Here is a 21,848-nt window from a genome sequence, read left to right as displayed (position 1 = left end):
TTCTTTTTTTTTCCTTCCTCTTTTTCCTCTCTTAGATAAAAGTTTAACAGAGCCATGGTGTCGAAGGATCAAACGTCCTTTAATAAGAGGTGGACCTTAGGTCTCCTGATGTTGGGTCTAGTCATTGTTTTATGGGTTTTATCGTCTTTTCTGATAAATTTGATCTTTGAGGATGACTCGTATAGAAAACCATTCTTCATCACGTATATCAATACTGCCGCCTTTATCTTTTATCTCTTTCCAACTGCAAAGGCCGTCGTGGTGAACTATAAGGACACAGGCCGCGCAAACGTTCACCGCGAACTAATTATGGAGGAAGAAGGTACTGGTAATGATTGTAACCACTCGGTTGACATAACTAGTCCATTGCTTGCGAGCCTAGAAGCAGGTACGCAGGCAAGCCAGAAGAAGAGGCTGACGCTGTATGAAACAATCAAGTTAAGTGCTGAGTTCTGTATACTTTGGTTCACAGCCAACCTTGTAACCAACGCCTCGCTGGCATTCACATCAGTGGCATCGCAGACAATTCTTTCCACTACTTCTTCCTTTTTCACTCTGTTTATAGGTGCTATCTGTCATGTCGAATCATTGAACAAGTCTAAAATACTAGGGTCGTTCATTTCCTTTATTGGCATAATCATGGTCACTAAATCAGATTCTCATCAGCGCTACCAACGCCACATCGCAGACGTTAGTGGTGGTGATAACGATACCGTGCGGGTTCTGATGGGCAACTTGTTGGCGCTTGCAGGCGCTGTACTTTACGGTGTCTACAGTACGCTGTTGAAAAGAGAGGTCGGGGACGAGACTCGTGTTAACATGAAGATTTTTTTTGGCTTCGTTGGTCTGTTTAATTTGCTCTTTCTATGGCCGTCACTGATTGTGCTGGACTTTTTTGGTTGGGAACCGTTCGCTCTGCCCAAAGACCCTAAAGTTGTCATAATCATACTTGTCAACTGTCTCATTACATTTGTTAGCGACTTCTGTTGGGCAAAGGCTATGCTACTAACGAGTCCTTTAACCGTCACCGTAGGATTGAGCATAACGATACCCTTAGCAATGTTTGGTGATGTAATTTTCAAGCACAAAACCATGTCTATTCTCTATTTATTTGGTGCTATCCTCATCCTAGGCTCATTTTTCATTATTAACAAAAGCTCTGAGGAGGAACATTTTGAAAGCTCAATAGCGGCAAGCAATTATGAATCAGTGGAGCCGCCAGTAGCAGGCAGCTGATCTGAAAAAAACTGGAAATAATAAAAACTATTAGCATGCAATTTTCCAAGTTTTAGAAGAAAATTTCCCTATATAGAATGTATATTATAATTTTTTTAATAATAATTTCGTTCCTGTGCGATTTGAAAATCTACTCAATGTTGTAGTATTAAGACTTATAGAAGAGAGACCATAGGAAATTTGGTTAAGAAAAAAAGGGGCGACATTGACTTCATACAATCCTCGGTTGTTTGTCACCGACTTTCCAATGAGAAGTAATCCATATCTACATGTTATAATGTCATTGAAAAGAACATCTGCTCAAAACTAAAAAACAATTGGGTACCCTGGATTCTTAATCAAGTAACAACTAATGAAATAAGAAAAGAAATAGAATAGAATACATGCCAAAAATGACGCCAGTAGCCCTCTCATCTTTTCACTTACACGTGAAGTTTTGGGCACGTAAATTAAAAGCACAGATAATGCAGACATCACAATGTACATCGATGACACGGAAAAAATCTCAATACCGAACTGCCATCCTGAACCACCACTGAAGTACATTATACGATGTTTTGCATCACGTGCAATGAGGGGAATGCCATTCATTTCCACAAATTTGTAACCAGTAATACTTGGTAGAAGTATACCCAATGATAATATCAAAGAGAAAAGCTTCCATTTATTAGTTACCTTCGGTAAAATTACTCTCTTGATGAAGATGAAAACTACCATACACGCAACAAAATAATAAAGAAATTCTTGAACATTGAAGTCTTGAGGAACAGTTATCGAAATATTGAGTATTTTAGCCAGGAAATCGCCAAATTGTAAAGTATTTTCTGCATTATCAGGCACCAAAGAATACTGATAAAAAGGTGACGTTTTCCATTTGAACTGAGACTGCTTATTATTTTCCGCTGGCGGATATACCACGAGATGAGGCACATTTTGTAACTTTAAGTCCTCGACCAAATGTGGTACCTCGTTGACGTCGGCTATAAAAAACAAGTTCAGTGATTGTGGGGCCTGCGAGCGAATAGCTTCTGCAACTGTGTGATAGGTTTTTTCAAAATCATGGCATAATTGGCAACTCATGCCGTTACTGTTTGTACCCCTCATTGTGATGTACAAGATATTGAAGTAGCCTGGGACACCACGGCTCAATAATGGGTAGTTGTCAGCCGTCACTGTTATCACACCAGTATCATCTTGAAACTGTAGGACATCATCTATATCATAGGATACAGTGGCTGTGGTTACTTGAAATTTATTGAATACAATGGCAATCCATAGGATAAGGTATGTGCAACACCACTTCATACTGCCTCTGTATGATTCGGTTCGCGGCCTTCTTCTACACGCATTTCTATTATCATAACTCCTAAACCCAAGTTCCTGTTTTATTTTTTTTCAATGGTCGTGATTTCAATACGCGATTGTAAAATAAAGCACACTGGCATAATAGAATAAAAAAATGAATAAATGAATAAATAAGTAAATAAATAAATACTGCTTAGTCTGGTAGTCTAAAATAATGTCAGATATAGTAATTCATTGTAGCATATGAATGCCTTTTAAAATATGATGCGTTAAATTATGTTTCTTTTGCGGAATGCGAGCAGATATGCAATTTCTTATCAAAGTCGATACTTCAAGCCATTAAGCCTGTTTTTTATGTCCTTTAATTGCTTAGTCTCAGGGTCCCATTCCTCAAACTCCTTGAACAACATCTTGATCTCCTCACTATTGAAATGCTTGTTGGATTCGTACATTAATCCCCTCATACACCATGGCAAGCGATAAGGGTTGGCTCCTAACTCAGACAATTTATATGGTGAGTACTCAACGGGGTCTATTTCAGACAAATCGGTTGTCTCCAATGCAAATTTGATGCCTAGGTGATAAACTTGTTTCTCGTTATAAATGGTGGAGTGACCACCTCCTGTCAAGGTGCCCGCCAGAGATCCGCTTATTTCCTTTATGATCCCGTGGTCATTATAACCCAAGTCTAACAGTGAACCAGCAATTTTAACGATGCGAGTAATGAACGCTGGCGTTTGTGATCCTCTATCAATAAAAATTGCTCGAAATATGTTAGGATGGTTGGCAAAAAGACATATGGATGAATACAACGGGACCAGTTGATCGTTGATGGACCCCACGAATGTAATCTTAACGTTATTTGATATAATTGTTCTCAGACCTTCTATGAAGCTTTGCGATTGCTTGGAATCGAACTTTTGAAACTCGAATAACTCCCTCAATGAGTCTTTTTCAATCGTCTGGTATGCACGAACAAACAAAGTTTGATCTGCACCATAAAATGGACCATTATTGATACCTGCCATAGCCAAGACGGAGATAATTTTTTTCGATGAACAGAATTGAATTTCATCATTGAAAAATTGAGAATTATCGAGGTTTATTATACCGTTTTTGATCAGTTTCGCTAAAAGCATGATGGTGACTGGGCACCCCTGGGAATGACTTACAAAATAAATAAAATCCGAATTGTTTATTTCTTTGCTCCAATGCTTCATAACTTCGTAGAAGAAATCTACTCTATCAAATATCTCACCTTCTCTTTCAAGAGCAATCTTACTTATTTCAATGGGCACCTTATATTGGCCAAAGTATTCCTTCACTATTTCCTCAGCTTCTGTGACAAACTTGGTAGATGTACCGGTTGGCTCGCCAATGAACGGTCTAATAATTTTTGTTGGAAAGAACCCATGAACACCGACAATGAGAACTCTGATGGGCCTAGACTGGTAATCTGATAGAAGGTTTATTTTTCTCCATGGATCTACCCTATATAAAGATCCCCTATTGTGCACTAACCGTTCCTCATCTTTTGCCTCGTTTGCGGCTGCATTTGTTTCCTCTTTCAACTGATTTTGTGAGTGTTGCACCCGTTCTTCCTCCTTTCGTACCCTTGATGATGGTCTGCTATCCCAGTATTCAGTCTTCCATTTCCAAATTGTTGATGTTACTGTATTCCATATGGTTTGTTTAGGTAAAATATCAAAACTCGGTACAACAATGTTAGGAAACTGATTCCCTATGTCATCTGTTAATTTCTTTGGAGTTTTGACGTTTTTATCCCTCATTAATATAGCATCCGGTTTATATGGTATGTAAATGTTGGTTAAGGGAGCCGGATTTAGACTATTTGCTAAACTTGATAAAGTGTGATTATCCGCATCAATGGGAACGTTATGAGTAGGCTCCGGATCTTTGTTACGACTCCAAAAGAATGGCCATGTTCGAGACCTTGTATTTCTTTCTGCTATTGTTGCATTTCCATCGTTTTTGTCTTTCTCACCCTTCTCAATCTTGCCAGTTTCTATTAAAATCTTTGTCCGTTGATTATCGTGCAAGCCAGTGCCCATATTCAAAACATTGTCACCATCTTGACAGATGTCTTTACTGCCTTCCTTCCCGTTATTCTTATTAGATGATTCCGGTTCTTCGTCCTCATTATTCCCCCATATAGACCAGGATTTAGTTGTTCTGTGCTTTGGCTCACTGGGCTTCATACGATCAGACTGCGTTTGTACCGAGCGCAGTGAGGTGGTTGAAGATTTCAGACTGCTTTTCGGCGAAGATTGCAATGGAGTCGTGACCATTCTACCTATTGGTATTTTGTATGCAAGTCCCTTCCAATTATTCGTAATTGTGTCTATTTGTAGTGCAAAATGCTATCCAGGAGGAGCGGTAAGTCCAAATATATGTATAAAGCCGGATCCAGTGACTAATAGGAACAGAAAGGACACTTTCCAAACTATTCTTGTATGAGCTTTCCAAGGATTTACCTACTTTTCTTCACCTTAGTAACTTGTAAAAGGCTTTACATAAATCCAATATTGTCCCTATTGTCAAAGCCTGAAATGTGTCCGCTACGCGTAATTAATCTATAATGGTATATGATGAGAGGTTATGTACAAGCCATTTACATGCATGTGGTACATGAGAAGACTGTCAACAAATTCAGTTATGACGGTGGCTCGAAAGAGAAAACAAACTACCATTGAAGACTTCTTTGGTACAAGGAAAAGCACTAATGAGGCGCCAAATAAGAAAGGTAAAACAGGCACCACTTTCATGACCATAACAAAAGATGCAGCTATCAAGACTGAAGCAAAGGAAGTCGTAAAGAAGGGAACCGCTGACAAATTTTCTGCTGATCCAGGTGCAAAGGAGGCTTTCTCGAAGAACTTGAGCAGCAATCTACGTGCGCTATTATCGCTAGAGCTAGAAACGATTGATGATTCGTGGTTCCCACATTTGATGGATGAATTTAAAAAGCCATATTTTGTAAAGTTAAAGCAGTTCGTCACTAAAGAACAATCTGATCATACAGTGTTTCCGCCACCAAAGGATATTTACTCGTGGACCAGGCTAACGCCATTTGATAAAGTTAAAGTCGTAATTATCGGTCAAGATCCATATCATAACCATAATCAAGCGCATGGGTTGGCGTTCAGCGTCAAACCGCCTACACCAGCTCCACCATCATTGAAGAACATATATAAGGAATTGAAACAAGAGTATCCTGATTTTGTCGAGGATAATAAAGTAGGGGATTTGACTCACTGGGCTTCACAAGGGGTTTTATTACTTAATACCTCATTAACTGTAAGGGCACATAATGCAAACTCGCATTCTAAACATGGATGGGAAACTTTTACAAAAAGAGTGGTCCAGTTATTAATCCAGGATAGAGAGGCCGACGGTAAAAGTTTAGTATTCCTTTTATGGGGGAACAATGCTATTAAATTAGTTGAGTCTCTGTTGGGATCTACTTCCGTCGGAAGTGGTAGTAAGTACCCAAATATCACGGTGATGAAGTCGGTGCATCCGTCTCCGTTAAGTGCAAGTAGGGGATTTTTTGGTACCAACCATTTCAAAATGATTAACGATTGGCTATACAATACACGTGGAGAGAAAATGATAGACTGGAGCGTTGTTCCTGGAACGTCACTAAAAGAAGTTGACGAGGCAAATTCTCGCTTAGAGCCAAAATCAGAAGACTCTTGAATGCTATTATTGCACATACAAGAATCGCTTTCCAAACTCTTTAAAAACATATAGTAGATAAACACTACATAAGCTACCTTGTGGCACAAAACAAAAAAGTAGATTGAATTTTTATCAATCTAAAAAGTAGATATTATACAACGACATCGAGAGTGAGAATGAGAAAGAGAGATATATATTTGAAACCAGCGAAAAGAAAGCTTGAATATGGACAAGACGTGAATAAATCATTTCTTCAAAGCCTCCTTTTGAGCGTTCAGTAAAGTGAACACTGGAGCGTTCAGCTTACCTCTACCTTTCAAGAAATCCAACTCCATGACAAAATCGTATTCCAAAAGGTTGGCTTCGAGTTGTTCAACTAATTCGCCAGCTGAAGCAGCAGAACCACCAGTGGCAATAATGTCATCAACGATAATGACATTAGAACCTGCTGGAATAGAGTTTTTCTGTATCTCAAAAACATCAGTACCGTACTCCTTTTCGTACGTAGCCTTAGCACATTCACCAGGTAGCTTACCTGCTTTCCTAACTGGAACGAAACCAACACCTAAAGCCAAAGCTAAAGTTGGTCCAAACAAGAACCCACGAGATTCCAACCCGACAATATAATCAATTTTAACTTCCGAAAAAGTTTCTTCTATATGTAGTTTGAAAGCGTCGACCAACTTCTGGAAAAGACTTGGATTTCTGAAAATGGGCAAGAAGTCTTCGAACAGAATACCTTCACTAGGGAAGTTTGGATATTGATGTAAAGCCAACTTCAACTCTTGGGCATAACTTGCTATAGACATAATTAGTAGGAATATTCGCGACGTGTTTCTTTAAAGCAGATAAAGTACGTAAAAATTAGGTTTAAGGATATTGAGGTAAATGCAAGAAGCATTTCACTTTCACGATGAGGTGAATTTATAATTTCAAAAATTTTTCATTGCGCGGCCCGATTTTTTCCCACACAGAGCTATTTAAAAGTAACAGAAGGACATTCATGGACCGTCCATATAATTGTAGACATATGTAGATAATTGCCGGCAAATGGTGATTGCGGTGGTAGTCTGACTATGGATGGTGCGCTGATAAATTCCGTTTCGTACGTGAGTCCTCGGAATGGTGCGCATTATTTTGTTGAACTTACTGAGAGGCATCTACTGGCGTTTGAGATGCTCAATTCTATGTGTCTTTTGGAAAACTATGATCACGTACTGTTGTTTCTGGAGTGCCAGTTGGGCAAATCTCGCAATTTGACGGTTATCCCGTTTGATATCATGCTGGTCCTTTTCACATTATCGACATCATCCGAATATTATAAAGAGCCGATATTAAGGACAAATGATCCATATAACGTGTCCAGGGAAACATTGAGCAGGAGAGCTTTGAAACTATTGCAGAAATATCTCACTATTTTGAAAGAGTTTGATTCCGAACAATACAATTTGTATGATTTGGAATTGCTACGATGTCAGTTTTTTTTGGCAATCGATTCGCTGACACCAAGAAAGCAAAAGTGGAGTTTCGATAGGTTCAGGAGAACAAAATCTGAAAAAGGTGTAACGTATAGACAAAATGCTAGTGTAGATCCGGAGTTGGACCAAGGCAAGACTGTCAGAAATCCCTACAGATCGTATATTAGCTGCCTCGAGCAAAGAAATACCATATTAGGCAATCGCTTATTGAATTTGAAACTGAGTGAGCCTGGAGAATTCATTAACATGATCTTATGGACATTATCCAACTCACTGCAAGAGAGCACGCCACTGTACTTATCAAGTCATGAGATTTGGATGCCCTTACTCGAAATACTCATTGATTTGTTTAATTGTAGACAAGATTATTTCATACAGCATGAGATTGCCCGAAATATAAGTAAGTCTTTTTTCGTTCAACGGTTATCGGAGAGCCCATTGGCAGTTTTTTTTGAATCTTTAAATACAAGGAATTTTGGAAATAGGTTTTCCGAATATGTATTTCTCAATTGTGATTACAAACTGCCATCCGACAATTATGCGACGCCGGTTCATCCCGTATATAGTGGTGAAAACACGATAGTTGGTACGTATATTCCCAGATTTAAATGTAGTCCTTTGTACAAATCGCAAAAATCATTAGCATTGCGGAGAAAACTGATCGGGTCATGTTTCAAATTATTACTAAGAGTGCCAGATGGTCATAGATTGATAACTCCGAGAATAGTTGCAGATGATGTCATTCAAGGAATCTCACGTACGTTGGCTTCTTTTAATGATATCCTGCAGTTCAAAAAATTCTTTATGACTGAGAATTTATCGCAAGAGTCTTATTTCATACCCTTATTGGCTGAAGGCACGCTTTCTGAAATATTTAAAGATACACAAGAATGTGTCGTTATTCTGACGCTAGTTGAAAATTTATCTGATGGAGTTTCGTTTTGCAACGAAGTTATCGGCTTGATCAAATCGGAGTGTTTTGCATTTACCGAGCAATGTAGCCAAGCTTCGTATGAAGAATCATTCTTAACTATTGAAAAGTGTGACGTGTGTCTTCTGGTTCTACTACGATATCTTCTGCACTTGGTTGGAGCCGAAGCGGTACTAGACGCTAAGGAACAGCTGGAGATATTAAAAGTAATTGAGGAAAATGATTCAGGAAGGCGACAGTGGGTCAAGTCACTTAACTTAGGAGATCATCCACCTTTAATGTATCCTATTGTTTCGAAAATGTTTAGCGTTCATTGTAAAAGTATAAGCATAGCATAAGTAACCAATTTTTTTATTATTCTGGATGACAGTTGTGGGTAGGAAAAGAAGCAGGGCAAATGTGAAAAAATGTAAATAATTTCAAGTCAATAATGATAATTCTTTAATTCAGAGAGCAAACATGGCAGGCAATGTACGTATGATCAAAGAGCTACACGAAACACTTTTCGCTTAATTAGTAAATATAATAATATTTTTTTATTTAATTATACATTAAAAAGAATAAACAAAAATTAAAAAAGAAAAGGCAAGTATTTTGAATAGTAAATTATTTTAAATAGCTTTCTAATTTAATTTTAAACTCTCTTTCTGTAACGTCTGTCTCTTTGAGCAGAAACGTTGATGACAGATAATGGCAACTTCAAACCCAAAGATTTAACCAAGTCAGAGGTTTGGTTGTCAACATTCAAAACACCGTTGGAACGAGACAAGTCCAAAGCAGAGACTTCTGGGACGTATTGATCCTTTCTTTCTCTTTCTTCTTCTTGCAATTTGAAAGAGATACCTCTAACAGGACCCTTTTGGATTCTCTTCATCAAATGGGTGGTGTAACCGGCAATCTTGTTTCTCAACCTCTTGGATTGGATAGTGGCGATTTCATCACAAAGTCTCTTGTTGGTTTGGAAATCCAAAGTCAACTTTGGATAGTAACGTTCAATCAAAGCCTTAGAAGCACGCTTGACGGTCTTGGTTCTAACTCTACCCTATTAAAATGACGGAAAACATTACAAAATAAAAAATTTGTAAATGAATTTTTAACTTGTTAGTATACTGATATCGAAAACACGTTATCGTACGTGTAGAGGCAGTTCATGACGTCATATTGTCCCTTGTTCAGCAAATACACAAAGAAAATCCAGAAGAAACCGAATTTCCTCTAATACTGCAACAGGTATTTACCTCCAACTTGTTGGAAAACCCACCGCAGCCATAACAGCCAAAACTTGAGCACCGTTTCAATTCTATCACTTTTTATTGCTATAGTTTCACATCGTGCGGAAATTTCGTCATTTATGTTCTTTCTTTTAACTGTTTTGTTGGATGACTTTATTGGGCATGCCGATTCAATCTATGTGTCCTCTCAAACCTCCAATATTAGCTTATAATTAACATACCATTTTGTTATTGCTAGTCTCGAGATCTTGATTTTTCTAAGAATTAAGTCGATTAGTGCTCAATTAATCTCTAATTTCATACACATTACGCTAATATGCCAGTAAAAGCGATCGCGACGATAGCTGGGGCATGAAAGATTGGCTTAGAAAGGACCGCTCTGTCATCCACAACAGGCCGGACGGGCCTAAGCGCTGTTGCGCGTCCCAACAAAACTTCGGCTGCGTCAGTGGTCTTTCGCCCTTCTAATCAGGCCGCCCGCTACGGCATGCCTGTTTACCAAGCTGGGATAAAAATCAAATAAAACTCCTTCTCTCGAAAAATAAGAAATATTAATGTACGGATGGAATGTTCGGATGTTCAGCGGAAAAAAAGTTGCCGGGTCACCCGGGCATGTCAAGAAATAATCTCAAAGTTCAAAATAGAAAGGAATACATGAGTTTGGTTTATGATGGGTCTATACATTTCGGAAAGAACACTAATGCGACTTATTTTTTCATTAACTAGGCTGACGTAATAATAATGACAATGAAGAGAAATTTGGTGAAAGTACGTATAAGAAGATCGCTTTTCGTTTTTCTTTCATTTGCTTGTTGATTTTTTGAAAGATGAACCCGTATACTAACATTGCAATCAATTTACGCAATAGACTTTGCAATCTATACGCTACCAAGCTACCAATGCCACCACACATGCAGAAACCGTGTTGAATCCTCTGCCAAACGCAGCCATTCCACCCAAATATGCCTTAGTTACCGTTCGTTCGTTTCCATCTTTAGAACCATTAACATTTGTGCCAGTCCCCACATCGACTGTAGCTGCTCCATTAAGGCGTGATATACTATGGAAAGCCGTCGTTTATGAAAATGATAATAGAAGGGTAGGTGCCTCGAATCCTCCCGGTAGAAGTGAAAACGGGTTTTCTAGACGAAAATTGATGCCTCAAAAGGGCTCTGGTAGGGCAAGAGTCGGGGATGCTAACTCTCCAACAAGACATAATGGTGCTAGGGCATTGGCAAGAACTGCACCAAATGACTATACTACAGAGCTACCATCCAAAGTTTATTCCATGGCTTTCAACAATGCTTTGAGCCACCAATATAAAAGCGGTAAGTTATTTGTTATTGGTGGTGATAAAGTCGACTTAATATCCCCTACATCAGGACTAGACTTGAACACGCTGGATCTTGTAAATACAAACACAGTTGAGGGCAAAGAGATATTTGAAGGCGAAGTCATCTTCAGAAAATTCTTGGAAGAATTTGAACTTGAAGATAAGAGATTACTTTTCATTACCGACAAGACTAGAGAGGGGCTGATAAAGAGTTCTGATTCATACAAACAAAAAGTAGATGTTATACAGAAAGAGCTTGTCGAGGTAAATGACATACTAAGAGCACAAGCTGTCTTCATCGAATTGGAAGCTCTTGAGTACCTAGCAATGGCTCACCAGAAAGAAACTCTTTTCTCCGTCCCAAACTGATTTTCATATGTATAAATACAAGTGCCCCTTTCAGCTTACCCCATCCAGTTACTATTCCATTTACATACGAAAAAATAAATCTGTAAATAACATGCCCATAAGATACCAATCTTACTGTGTAAGGGTTATACAATTCGCAATGGTTTGACGTAAAATAAATCCCATTCAAAAATGTAAAATCCGTACAATTCATTGCTCATTACATCCATACACCTTTTGAAAGTTTATGTTTTTTCAAACTATTGGAAATAGGGCTAAATTATCCGTCGGGATGTCTCCTAGCTCGGCTCAATCTGAGCTGTCCCCACGGTGCGCCCACTGAGGTCTCCCAAGCCCATCCTTTCAGCGGTTGTCCTTGCACAGGTGAGGCCTCCTCTCCGCAGGCCCCTGTTCCAGGAAGGAGGATGAGTTTCCAGCACGGAAACTGGTCGATGCCTAGACTATGCTAATTCTTGACACCTTTGTTATGCCAACTGGAAAAGGTCCTTAGTAATAACGATATCAGGTACTTAATTATTGTTAAAAATATTGTTAGTGAAAAACCGATCTTACGAAAAATCGATATAGCAGAAAGTGGTAAAGATGTCTTCTTTAGTTGTTCAAGAACAAGGTTCCTTCCAACACATTTTACGGTATGTTTTACGAATACAATACAGATACGTTGAGAGAGTTTCACATTAAATGGGATAACAGCTTAATACAGCGATTGGAAATACGTGAGCGCACTCCGATGGAATAATAAACTTCAAGGTTGCGAAATACGAGGCCAAAGTGACACCAAGTTTCTCTAAATTATCACCAAATCTAAAGTAAAACGATTTTTTGGAAAATACAATCTATTGTTCAATATGAATTTTGAAAATTTTTTGATAAAAGCAGCTTGATTGATATTTATGACAATACCGTGGCAGTTTGTACGTGGCTCGGAAATGATCCATCGCATTAAAATTTCTCGATCGACCTTGCAACAGTATGAAATACTAACTATAAGATGTAAAAATATTTACACGCATTTCAATTAGTTTGTTGAACACCAACGTTGATGGTAACATTAAAATTGTTTACGCTTTGACCACCATTAAGGGTGTTGGTCGTCGTTACTCCAACTTGGTCTGTAAGAAGGCTGATGTTGATTTACACAAGAGAGCTGGTGAATTGACCCAAGAAGAATTGGAAAGAATTGTTCAAATTATGCAAAACCCAACTCATTACAAGATCCCAGCCTGGTTCTTGAACCGTCAAAACGACATCACTGATGGTAAGGACTACCACACCTTGGCTAACAATGTCGAATCCAAATTGAGAGATGACTTGGAAAGATTAAAGAAGATCAGAGCTCACCGTGGTATTAGACACTTCTGGGGCTTACGTGTTAGAGGTCAACACACCAAGACCACTGGTAGAAGAAGAGTTTGAATTAATTAAGGAAATTGTCAATAATAATTGTACGCTATTCTCGTTTTGTTATTATCTTTATTTTCTTTTTTTTTAATTCTTCAAAAAAGAAAGCAATATACGTGCTTTCTGACCAATGTGTGTTTAATCAACTTTTTATTCTATGTATAACATATAAGCAAAAAAAGATATAATATAATTAAGTTTTATACGGTAAACAACGTTAACATCGCTCAACCAGGGTGAAAAAAGTACTGCCGGTGGAACTGTGCTTTATTATGACAACATTTAAAATTAAAAGGTGGGTAATTAGAAAACAACTGTATATTTTATGTAATGCTAGAACTGAAGTGAACAATGGTATGAATGAAAATTTAAAAAAAAATGCCGTATGGAGGAAATGAATGGAGAGGAGAATAAATAATTACGAGAGGTTAAATCAACCACGGAACGCATTTGGATCAAGATCTTTCAACGGTTGCTGATCGACGATCTTGAACCCGAATTTTCTTTTTCTTTTAGGGGAGCAGGAAGGGTTGCCTACCGGACGTTTGACTTTGGATGGAGAATGATCTATACTGTTGATCAATTTGTTTACTCTGCTATTAGGAGACGTTTTCACTGGAGTCAATGTCTTCTTTTGTGGGTTTAGGTGAAAAGTTAAAGCCTGGCTTCTCTTTATGTTTGGTGTAGATGAGCGCCTATTTAAAGAATGGTGGGGTCTTGGCGGCGTGTTTTCCAGCGGTGAAGATGAAGAACGGCAATATGAGCCTTGATCACGAAGTACCTCCGCCTTGACTTTGGATGCTAGTGGCGTAACATGAACATCCAGAGGCGGAGATGGTGGAGGTACCGTTTGTATTATAGTTGTTGATTTAGAAGTGGCGATTCTCTGCCTTTTAACCGCTTGTCTTTTATTCTGGAACCATATTTGAACGGCTTTTTCAGTCATATGGCAAGAGTCAGCTAACTCAATCCGTTTCTCCTTCGATGGAGCAGGACATTTTTCAAATTCAGCCTGAAGGATAGATAATTCCTGGGACGAGGTTCTTCTTCTCTTTCGGCGTGCCAGTGGAGCGTTGTCGATCTTAGGTTCCTTCTTGGGGAAGGTCTCTTGTGAGTGCGTGATGAAGGCGAATGCACGTCTTTTTTCCTTGGAGGCAGAGGGGATAATAATCGATTTCGCTGCAGAGAGTGGTGTTAATATGTCGTTTTTCTTTGAAGAAACTGAATAATCTCTCTTTTTGCTATTTAGCGGAGTCAGTGGGAGGTTTTCAAGCGATTCATCAACTGTTTCTTGCGAACTACTCAATTGAGATGATAGAGCAGAGTCTGATTGCGTGTGCTTGAGCATGTCATCGCCATAAGGGCTGCCATTTTCATGCAAGGATGTAACTGTATGCCTCAAGGCACTTTCCACAGATCTTGGACGGCTGATGCTGGTGTTCAGCGGCGGCAATTTTATGGTTCCACGATCATCCAGGTGAAAATTTGTTCTAGGATTAGCGAGACTAGGTGATACGGGACTAGACGAGGTCTCATTTCCCGATAGAAGACTAGATAAAGAAGGTAGCATTTTTGTTTCTTGTGCCATTTAAGAATTGATCGAATCACAGAGACAAAAAAGAGAAAGATAGTGGCCTGGAACTTTTACCTTGGTGTTCTGTGGTCACCACTGTGTTCTCAAACCAAATCATGGTGAAATCACATAGAAAGTCTTGTTAACATGCCAAGGCATATATATACAATAATTGCAAGAGTTCGTGTCCACTACAAACCGTATGGAGCAATAAGTAGCCCGAAACAGTATACAGATTGTTCGCGTTTGGAGTTCCCACGAACTAAGATGGCATACAGTTGCAAAAGCCTTTTAGCCATCTGCAGTAATTGGCGACTATAGCGAGCTGTACCTATTTGACGCCCTTCCCAAAGAGGAAACAAGGCACCAGAAGAAATTCGCGGTGTTCCCCATTTGGGGCATGGTGTGTCGCCTGAAAGGGAAATCATATGAGAGAAAAGAGCGTCGCGTCTCAGCGTATGAGAGAAAGCGATACAGATAGAGTCTAACAATGAACAGTTGACGCGTTTTGGAGCCAGATGATGGCAGTCGTTACGACCGAGATAGTGGTCAGCTGTTTTTCACACGGCAGTGTACCGATCATCAGTAAATAGCATTGAGTTTATTATGATTTTTATATAGATAGGTAGGTATAAACGTAAAGAGTGAATTTAAATAAGTAGTCGTTTAGACAACTCTGCAAACGTCTTATTTGTTGGCAGCTTCGAAGTATTCCTTGGAGGCTTCAACGCTTGGCTTGATGGTGGCAGCACCTGGGGTCCAGTTACATGGCAAGACAGTACCGTTCTTGTCGGTCCATTGGAAACCTTCAACCAATCTCAAGGCTTCGTCAACGTTTCTACCAACTGGCAAGTCGTTAATGGTGATGTGTCTGATGGTACCCTTTGGATCAATGATAAACAAACCTCTCAAAGCAACACCTTCTTCTTCGATCAAGACGCCATAGTCTCTGGACAAAGAGTGGTTGGTGTCAGCCAACAATGGAATGTTGATTGGGCCCAAACCACCTTCCTTTCTTGGGATGTTGGTCCATGCCAAAAGGGAGTATTCGGAGTCAGTGGAGGCGAAAAGGACTTGAGCACCTTGTTCTTCGAATTTCTTAGCGGCTTCTGAGAAGGCAATGATTTCGGTTGGGCAGACGAAAGTGAAGGCCAATGGAATGAAGGCTAGGACAACGTACTTACCCTTGTATTTGTCCAAAGAGACTTCGTCAAAGACACCGTCGACGACGGCAGTTTTCTTAAAAGTTGGGGCTTGCTTTTGAACTTGGGCGACCATTGTGTATGTATGTGTATATAGGTGTAGTTGGTTATGCGCAATTGGACGAAGGGAAAGCCTACAAATGGTGGTTCGGCATTGATCTGACAAATTACCTCCCTTTATATACGTCCTGGTTTGTTGCCAGCCGACTATGCCAACCCGAGCCAAACCGAAAAATCCCTAAAGGACAATTTGTCAGAAAACCCGACGGGCCAGAACAGCATGGGTTTTCGCACACCTTAAACGCATTATATAACGTGGCCACATCGCGTTGCAATCAGTCTTCATCAGGGATGTAGAGATGAGGTTGTGCACCTGTGGCGGTGGATTCTTCTTGGTCAGGGATCACGAGGGCTTCATCTTCGTTTTCTTGTTGTTGGACGGATGGAGCCGGTTGTTCACGATCCCTTGCTCTCTGTGCAACAATATCATCTAGCTTCTCCCTCACATAGGGGAGTAGCGTAACCCAAAAGAGCACGAAGTTCTTTACCACAGCGGTTATAACCCTATCATTTACCGGGTCCGGAATTATGTACCTGAGTATGACATCAAAGATGCTGTGCTCCGCTATTTGCGAGCACAAGGTTTGAAACCACCTTCTGTACTTAGGTAGTGTATTAATGTCTCTCTTGTTGGACTCCTTCCAAATCATCAGCAGCAATTCATTCAGAGAGTCTTGAGGGTATAGTGGGTTCATATTTCTTGTCGCCTCATATAAGTCGAAAAATCCTTTGAACAGCTCATCCAGTGCGTCCTTAGGGATCTCACCCGATAATACCTTGATAAATAGCAATTTCAATTGTCCAACGTCAGGGGTGTTGGCGTCATATTCGATATTGTATTTAGAATAGACTGATAGCCTTTGCTCGTGCAGATTGGGTATCATCAGCAAATCAATAACAGATTGAGTGTCCTTACATTTCTTGTAGAAATTTAAGGTCAAGGAATTGGAATTGATAAAATCTTTGATCTGGCTGAACTTGGCTTCATCAATCTCATTTAAGCGGAAATACTCTCGCCACAAATTCCACACGTCTTGCGTATTCCAAACAGTCCTGAAAATGAAAAGTAAGCTTAGTAAAATGATATATTTCCAGGGAAGGAAGCTTCCAAACTCTAAAATAATGAAAAAAGGAACCAATGAATTATAACCGATTAAGTAAAATGTTCTTATCAATACCAGTAGCAGTGGGAAGCTGTTCCTCAAGGGACGCAATACTCTCCTATTCCATGCTGACTCATTTTCAGCTGCATTATTATCATTTTCCGGGACTGTATTATCTGCGAATCGAGCATGCTCACCAGATGATCCCAAGCCTGTCGAAGTCTGTGGCCTCTCGATCTTGAAGTTTAAAACAGACTCCAATTGTTCTATTGTGGAAGGTGATAGCAAAATATTGTCACCACTTATCTTGTAATCATTACAAGATACGGGGATTTTGATTTCACCGTAATCCCCTTTAATTACGGACAAATAGCTCGATTGTGGATTTAGTTCGCTGACAGGAATGAATACCACTTCATTCCCGTTAATGATACATTTCCTATAAAGCTCATCTGTAGGAACGATGTCATCATTTCCTGATTCAGTCACGTATTGTACACCTTGTTCGTCCTCAGGTATGGCAGCAGAAGATTGTCCTTGAGTGGGAGCAAAACTAACAGGCGATTGGGACCTTGTATCTGGAGGCATGAATTGAAAAATATTTGGATTGTTGAACACTTCATTCCAAAATCCAGGGCCAGATTCTGTATACTCTTGGTTAATTTGTACATGCACCTTCACTTCATGCGGCTCTTTAATGTACTCGCTGATCTTTGAAGAGTTGCCCGCAAAATTATTCTCATGAAGCAATTGTCCCTTATATATCAACTTGATGTCATTTCTCCTCAAGTTTAATGAGTGGGTGTAAACAGAACAAATGAAATCTTTCACTTGTTTTACCGTGGTATCGGGCTTAACATTCATTTGAGTTATAGATAGCGTGGCGTCAGATATGAATTCCAACACAAACCCCTCTTCATCGTTCGCAATGTGCGAACTCTGTTCATGGTTCATCTTGAACAAAAATGTGAAAAAAGAATTATGTGCCGGGGCAAAATCAATGCCTAGCAAATCTACTAAATTCAAATCTTTATAGTAATCTGAATCACTTCCATAATTTAAAAACATGGGTGTCTGTTTCCCCTTTATTATGAACCCCTGCAAGTCATGCACTGAGTGGTCCTCTTTAATACCACAGAGATTACCTGCTGATTTTTCGAAGTCCTTTATACGTTCCAATGCCAATTTCTCTAATCTAGCCAATGTGGTGCCGATAGGCAAGTGTGGTTCCATGGAATTAAATATACGTTGAGAAGATAGTGTATTTATCTCAAATTGAATATTCATCGAGTTAAATTCACTGTCGATATCATATTCCAAGTCAAATGCGGAACCGGAAGGGGAAGCACGCTTTTCCAGCTGTAGTCTTATGAAATGGTTCGAATCTAGATGGCTAGGTGATGTGATGTCTTTTAATAAACACGTTGCAGATAACTCTCTGCCTTCGTAACTTAGATAATAAGTGTTGATACTATTTAAGGGTGTGTGAGATATTGCTGAGTTCGTACACTGCTCTTCTGGTTGATCGATAGCCCTTAATTGTTTGTAGATTTGATAATGGATATATTGAAGTAGTCTTCCAACCGTGCTTAAAGGATGGGCGTTCACCAACAGATTTGTTCTGATAAGGTCGATCTCGCTTGACCAAATAGTGAATTTACAGGGCGTCTGAGCTAGATATTCAGACATGTTGTCTATTTCGTGAAGTGTGTATGTCACTTTATATGACCGCTTGGACTAGTGCAATAAAGTGATTATTTGAGATGTGTCACCTTACAAAATTTGAATATTTGGTGGGTTCTCTTCGTTTCAATTTTTTTGAAAATTGTACCGACTGTTAGTTGACAATTACCGTTACGTATGTATAAGGGAAAAAAACACATACTGAAAATCAAAGAAATGGAGTGACGACTATAGCATAACCTATCGATATAAATATGTTTTAAGTAATAGCTATACAAAATAAAAACAAAGAATATTCATATGTACATTGTTATTTTGTAATCATTTGTCTTGCTTAATGGTAATGGCATCATGGAACATTACAGCGGAAGTCAGCTGTTCATTCTTTTTCTCTAATAGTAAAATTATATACAGCGAAACGGAGAGTCAATTTATTTCTTTCCGAGCTTATTTTCCAGGTCACTTAGTTCCTTTTCTAAGTTCTTTATTTCTTCTTCGTTCTCAAGTGTCTTCATCCTTGCCAATTCGGCTCTTTTCCTCCTAGCCTCCGTTTCTTCTTCTCTTCTTTCTAGTTCCTGGATCCATAACTTCTCTCTCATCTTGGCCTTCTCCTTCAACTGTTCCTCTTTCGCCTTCAGTTCCTTACCAGAAGTCCCATATATGAATGAACCTGCGACCAGCGCGACTAATGTGGCTGCTTGTAGACCCACACGCCAACGGAAGTAGTATTGAGCCTTCCATTTATTACCAAGACGAACATTTTGGGCCGCTAGGATGACGGCACCAGTAGTCAGTAGGCACCCAATGGGTACCAATGGCTGTTTCTTACAATGATGTATGATCCTTTCGCCAAAGGTCATATCATCCAAATCCCTCTCTGTAACATCGAAACTAGATGGCATACGTGACATCTTGAATAAGTAAATGTGATACTGTCATTTCCAGCACTAGGAAATAAATTAACTCCGATAGGAAGCCATTGTTTCCTCTTCTTAATATATTTCTTTATTATTCTTTAAGCAGAACAGGGCCCTCCCTGATTTGCTACCCGGAAACGAGAAATGTAGCACTTTTTGCACTTTTTGCTCATATTTGGCCTCTACCATAGCATTCGTACAGTATTCGAATTTTTATTATTGTATTTATCTTACATGAAACGGGAGGAGGGCAGTCCTCAGTTGAATTGTATTATATAGCTGTGGGATTGCCTGTGGCGTAAACTTCTAGAAACCAGTTCGCTAATTTGGCTACGTCTGCATCTAAATATACGTCGTTCAGTGCAACATTGTATTCAAGTACAATCTCCATAAAGGCACTCGTAGACAGTTGATAAAGAACACTAATCATGTCTGTAGTGTCTTTCATGCTATCTTCGTCTTCGCCGTCGTGTTGTATTCTATCTTGGGCTGTTCTTTGTGTTTGGAAGGCAGTATATGCCATGGATTCTGGATCCCAATCGGCGAATTCACCTAGTGCACAAATGGACCTCTCCAATGTCTTGAGAATATCCCCAACAGATGCAATGATACCACCCTTTGGGTCCTCTGTTTTTGATCTGATCAGCAGTCCTGTCAGTGCTACCACACTGTTGGCGTGGCATATGGGTAGCGGAACCAGTTTCTCGGCTTGTCTTTTCTTGGAAATAGACCATATGTCAATTACCGAAATTTGGGCTCTGTTGGGGCTATTCGGTAATAGCTTGTAATTATCATTTTCATCAGATAATTGTCTTTCTGCGTAGGAAGGGAAGATAAATGACATTATAGCGTTTTTCAGTTTTTTGAACATCAGACGCATAGCGGTCATAAATGTTGTCTCGTGGGTAAAAATGGAGCCATTGAAAGTTTGTCTGTCTTCATCCAAATCATTGTTATAACGTGAGGTTCCATTTCTTTTCTTGTTTCCGCGGTTAAGCAATACACTATCGTCAGTTCTTACTCTCAGCTTGTTTGGCGATTCATCCAATAAACTGTTATCCCTCAATGGTGCCATCATAGTGGGTCGGTTCCCGAAGAGCTTTTCGTTGGCACTTGTTAGTTTCCCATTTTCGTACATGTAATCAAGATTTTCTACTTTTCTTTGATGTCTAGCAGTGGGAGAGTTTCCGAGATCTTGTACCGATCTTAAGTACTGCACGACCGTCTCATTGTTTGTCTGAATGGTCTTTAAGCATTCTTTGAGAAACAGTGACCATGTACTACCGCTACTGCTTCTGAACTTGGAGTGATATATTGGTGCTCGCAATGACGGATCCAGTGAAGTGGCTCTGTAGGCTAGTTCCTGATAGGCAGTTAACTTAGTAAATGGTTTGTCTGAGGAAAGTCCGCTAAGCAGGGTTTCCATCGGCGTCGACGATAAGTTCGAAATTAGTTTGCCCTTATGCAGACAACCAATGGACATATGTGCGTCAAATGCTATATTTATGAATTCGAAAGTGATGAAGATAGTGCAGGAAATTATCAGTAAATTTATGATAGCTACCACGCCACTCGTAAATGAAATGAACAATCCTGATGTTTGCCCGGAGAAAAATATTGTGGTAAATATTGGTGATACGAACATGCTGACTACACTTAAAATAACTGACTTTTCAACAATCCTCTTGACACGCTCTAATACGTAGTCTTGTGGAGCCTGGAAAAAGTTTTCACAATTGAATGACAATTTGTCAGCGTCAGTGACGTGATGTTGTAGGTTGTAAATCGTGGGAACGACCAGCCAAATAAATAGCCTATAGTATGGTTTCCATCCAGCTCCTCCACGTCCAAAAAGCACTCCCAATACGAATGATAAAAGGAAACTGCCCGTGCTATAGACTCCTTGGTATACGAGAAACTTCACTGATAGCAATTGGCCTAGAATAAAAGTAAGCGAGTTAGCAAACCCAAAATTCTTTACATGCATGTAATTCTTCCTCGTCACAATGAGCAAAAGAGAAACTAGATTCAGAACCAAAACGTTGGGTATAAATGCCAATGCCAGTTCCCACATCGGCGAGTGTGGCAACGCCAGTAGTGAAATGCCCACAGTCTGAATAATAGAGCATATGAAAAACAACCTCGTAACCAAATGGTTGAACCGGGTCTTACACACGTCGCTGAATATGGTGTGGTACGTATACCGTGGATTCAACAACTCCCTTGGCGTCTGTATCATCTGCTTGCCCTGTAATGACCTTTGGTCTTCTTCAATTTCACTTACTCATCGCCAAAGTCTCTGCTCTTGCCATTAGTGATTCTC

The 21,848-nt window shown here is 39.5% G+C and overlaps 13 protein-coding genes across 13 annotated transcripts; 4 read left to right on the top strand and 9 right to left on the bottom strand.

The window, feature by feature from the left end:
- Positions 1–54: 54 nt before the first annotated feature.
- SPAR_M01090 (uncharacterized protein) lies at positions 55–1,236 on the top strand (the record flags this gene model as incomplete). The annotated part of the gene is made up of 1 exon (XM_033912405.1): positions 55–1,236. One exon carries the CDS (start codon positions 55–57, stop codon positions 1,234–1,236), a length of 1,182 nt encoding a protein of 393 aa, XP_033768296.1.
- A 306-nt stretch (positions 1,237–1,542) lies between these two features.
- OST6 (dolichyl-diphosphooligosaccharide--protein glycotransferase) lies at positions 1,543–2,541 on the bottom strand (the record flags this gene model as incomplete). Its single annotated transcript, XM_033912404.1, has 1 exon — positions 1,543–2,541. One exon carries the CDS (start codon positions 2,539–2,541, stop codon positions 1,543–1,545), a length of 999 nt encoding a protein of 332 aa, XP_033768295.1.
- A 317-nt stretch (positions 2,542–2,858) lies between these two features.
- Positions 2,859–4,850, bottom strand: SPAR_M01070 (uncharacterized protein; the record flags this gene model as incomplete). The annotated part of the gene is made up of 1 exon (XM_033912403.1): positions 2,859–4,850. One exon carries the CDS (start codon positions 4,848–4,850, stop codon positions 2,859–2,861), a length of 1,992 nt encoding a protein of 663 aa, XP_033768294.1.
- A 331-nt stretch (positions 4,851–5,181) lies between these two features.
- On the top strand, positions 5,182–6,261 carry UNG1 (uracil-DNA glycosylase; the record flags this gene model as incomplete). The annotated part of the gene is made up of 1 exon (XM_033912402.1): positions 5,182–6,261. One exon carries the CDS (start codon positions 5,182–5,184, stop codon positions 6,259–6,261), a length of 1,080 nt encoding a protein of 359 aa, XP_033768293.1.
- A 227-nt stretch (positions 6,262–6,488) lies between these two features.
- APT1 (adenine phosphoribosyltransferase APT1) lies at positions 6,489–7,052 on the bottom strand (the record flags this gene model as incomplete). The annotated part of the gene is made up of 1 exon (XM_033912401.1): positions 6,489–7,052. One exon carries the CDS (start codon positions 7,050–7,052, stop codon positions 6,489–6,491), a length of 564 nt encoding a protein of 187 aa, XP_033768292.1.
- Positions 7,053–7,319: 267 nt separating this feature from the next.
- Positions 7,320–8,990, top strand: NSE5 (Smc5-Smc6 complex subunit NSE5; the record flags this gene model as incomplete). Its single annotated transcript, XM_033912400.1, has 1 exon — positions 7,320–8,990. The coding sequence occupies one exon, from the start codon at positions 7,320–7,322 to the stop codon at positions 8,988–8,990; it is 1,671 nt and encodes a 556-aa protein (XP_033768291.1).
- A 296-nt stretch (positions 8,991–9,286) lies between these two features.
- Positions 9,287–10,108, bottom strand: RPS17A (40S ribosomal protein eS17; the record flags this gene model as incomplete). Its single annotated transcript, XM_033912399.1, has 2 exons — positions 9,287–9,694; positions 10,106–10,108. 2 exons carry the CDS (start codon positions 10,106–10,108, stop codon positions 9,287–9,289), a joined length of 411 nt encoding a protein of 136 aa, XP_033768290.1.
- Positions 10,109–10,625: 517 nt separating this feature from the next.
- On the top strand, positions 10,626–11,586 carry YML6 (mitochondrial 54S ribosomal protein uL4m; the record flags this gene model as incomplete). Its single annotated transcript, XM_033912398.1, has 2 exons — positions 10,626–10,652; positions 10,753–11,586. 2 exons carry the CDS (start codon positions 10,626–10,628, stop codon positions 11,584–11,586), a joined length of 861 nt encoding a protein of 286 aa, XP_033768289.1.
- A 1,834-nt stretch (positions 11,587–13,420) lies between these two features.
- On the bottom strand, positions 13,421–14,575 carry YOX1 (Yox1p; the record flags this gene model as incomplete). Its single annotated transcript, XM_033912397.1, has 1 exon — positions 13,421–14,575. The coding sequence occupies one exon, from the start codon at positions 14,573–14,575 to the stop codon at positions 13,421–13,423; it is 1,155 nt and encodes a 384-aa protein (XP_033768288.1).
- Positions 14,576–15,247: 672 nt separating this feature from the next.
- On the bottom strand, positions 15,248–15,838 carry TSA1 (thioredoxin peroxidase TSA1; the record flags this gene model as incomplete). Its single annotated transcript, XM_033912396.1, has 1 exon — positions 15,248–15,838. One exon carries the CDS (start codon positions 15,836–15,838, stop codon positions 15,248–15,250), a length of 591 nt encoding a protein of 196 aa, XP_033768287.1.
- A 259-nt stretch (positions 15,839–16,097) lies between these two features.
- USA1 (Usa1p) lies at positions 16,098–18,614 on the bottom strand (the record flags this gene model as incomplete). The annotated part of the gene is made up of 1 exon (XM_033912395.1): positions 16,098–18,614. The coding sequence occupies one exon, from the start codon at positions 18,612–18,614 to the stop codon at positions 16,098–16,100; it is 2,517 nt and encodes an 838-aa protein (XP_033768286.1).
- Positions 18,615–19,039: 425 nt separating this feature from the next.
- On the bottom strand, positions 19,040–19,519 carry RCF1 (respiratory supercomplex assembly factor RCF1; the record flags this gene model as incomplete). The annotated part of the gene is made up of 1 exon (XM_033912394.1): positions 19,040–19,519. One exon carries the CDS (start codon positions 19,517–19,519, stop codon positions 19,040–19,042), a length of 480 nt encoding a protein of 159 aa, XP_033768285.1.
- Positions 19,520–19,796: 277 nt separating this feature from the next.
- Positions 19,797–21,764, bottom strand: NDC1 (Ndc1p; the record flags this gene model as incomplete). The annotated part of the gene is made up of 1 exon (XM_033912393.1): positions 19,797–21,764. One exon carries the CDS (start codon positions 21,762–21,764, stop codon positions 19,797–19,799), a length of 1,968 nt encoding a protein of 655 aa, XP_033768284.1.
- Between the last annotated feature and the right edge of the window lie 84 nt (positions 21,765–21,848).

This window comes from Saccharomyces paradoxus, chromosome XIII, assembly GCF_002079055.1.
Source record: "Saccharomyces paradoxus chromosome XIII, complete sequence".
Classification (NCBI taxonomy): domain Eukaryota; kingdom Fungi; phylum Ascomycota; class Saccharomycetes; order Saccharomycetales; family Saccharomycetaceae; genus Saccharomyces; species Saccharomyces paradoxus.
The sequence above is the reverse complement of the archived record's forward strand: the minus strand, read 5'-3'. Positions and strand labels throughout refer to the sequence as shown.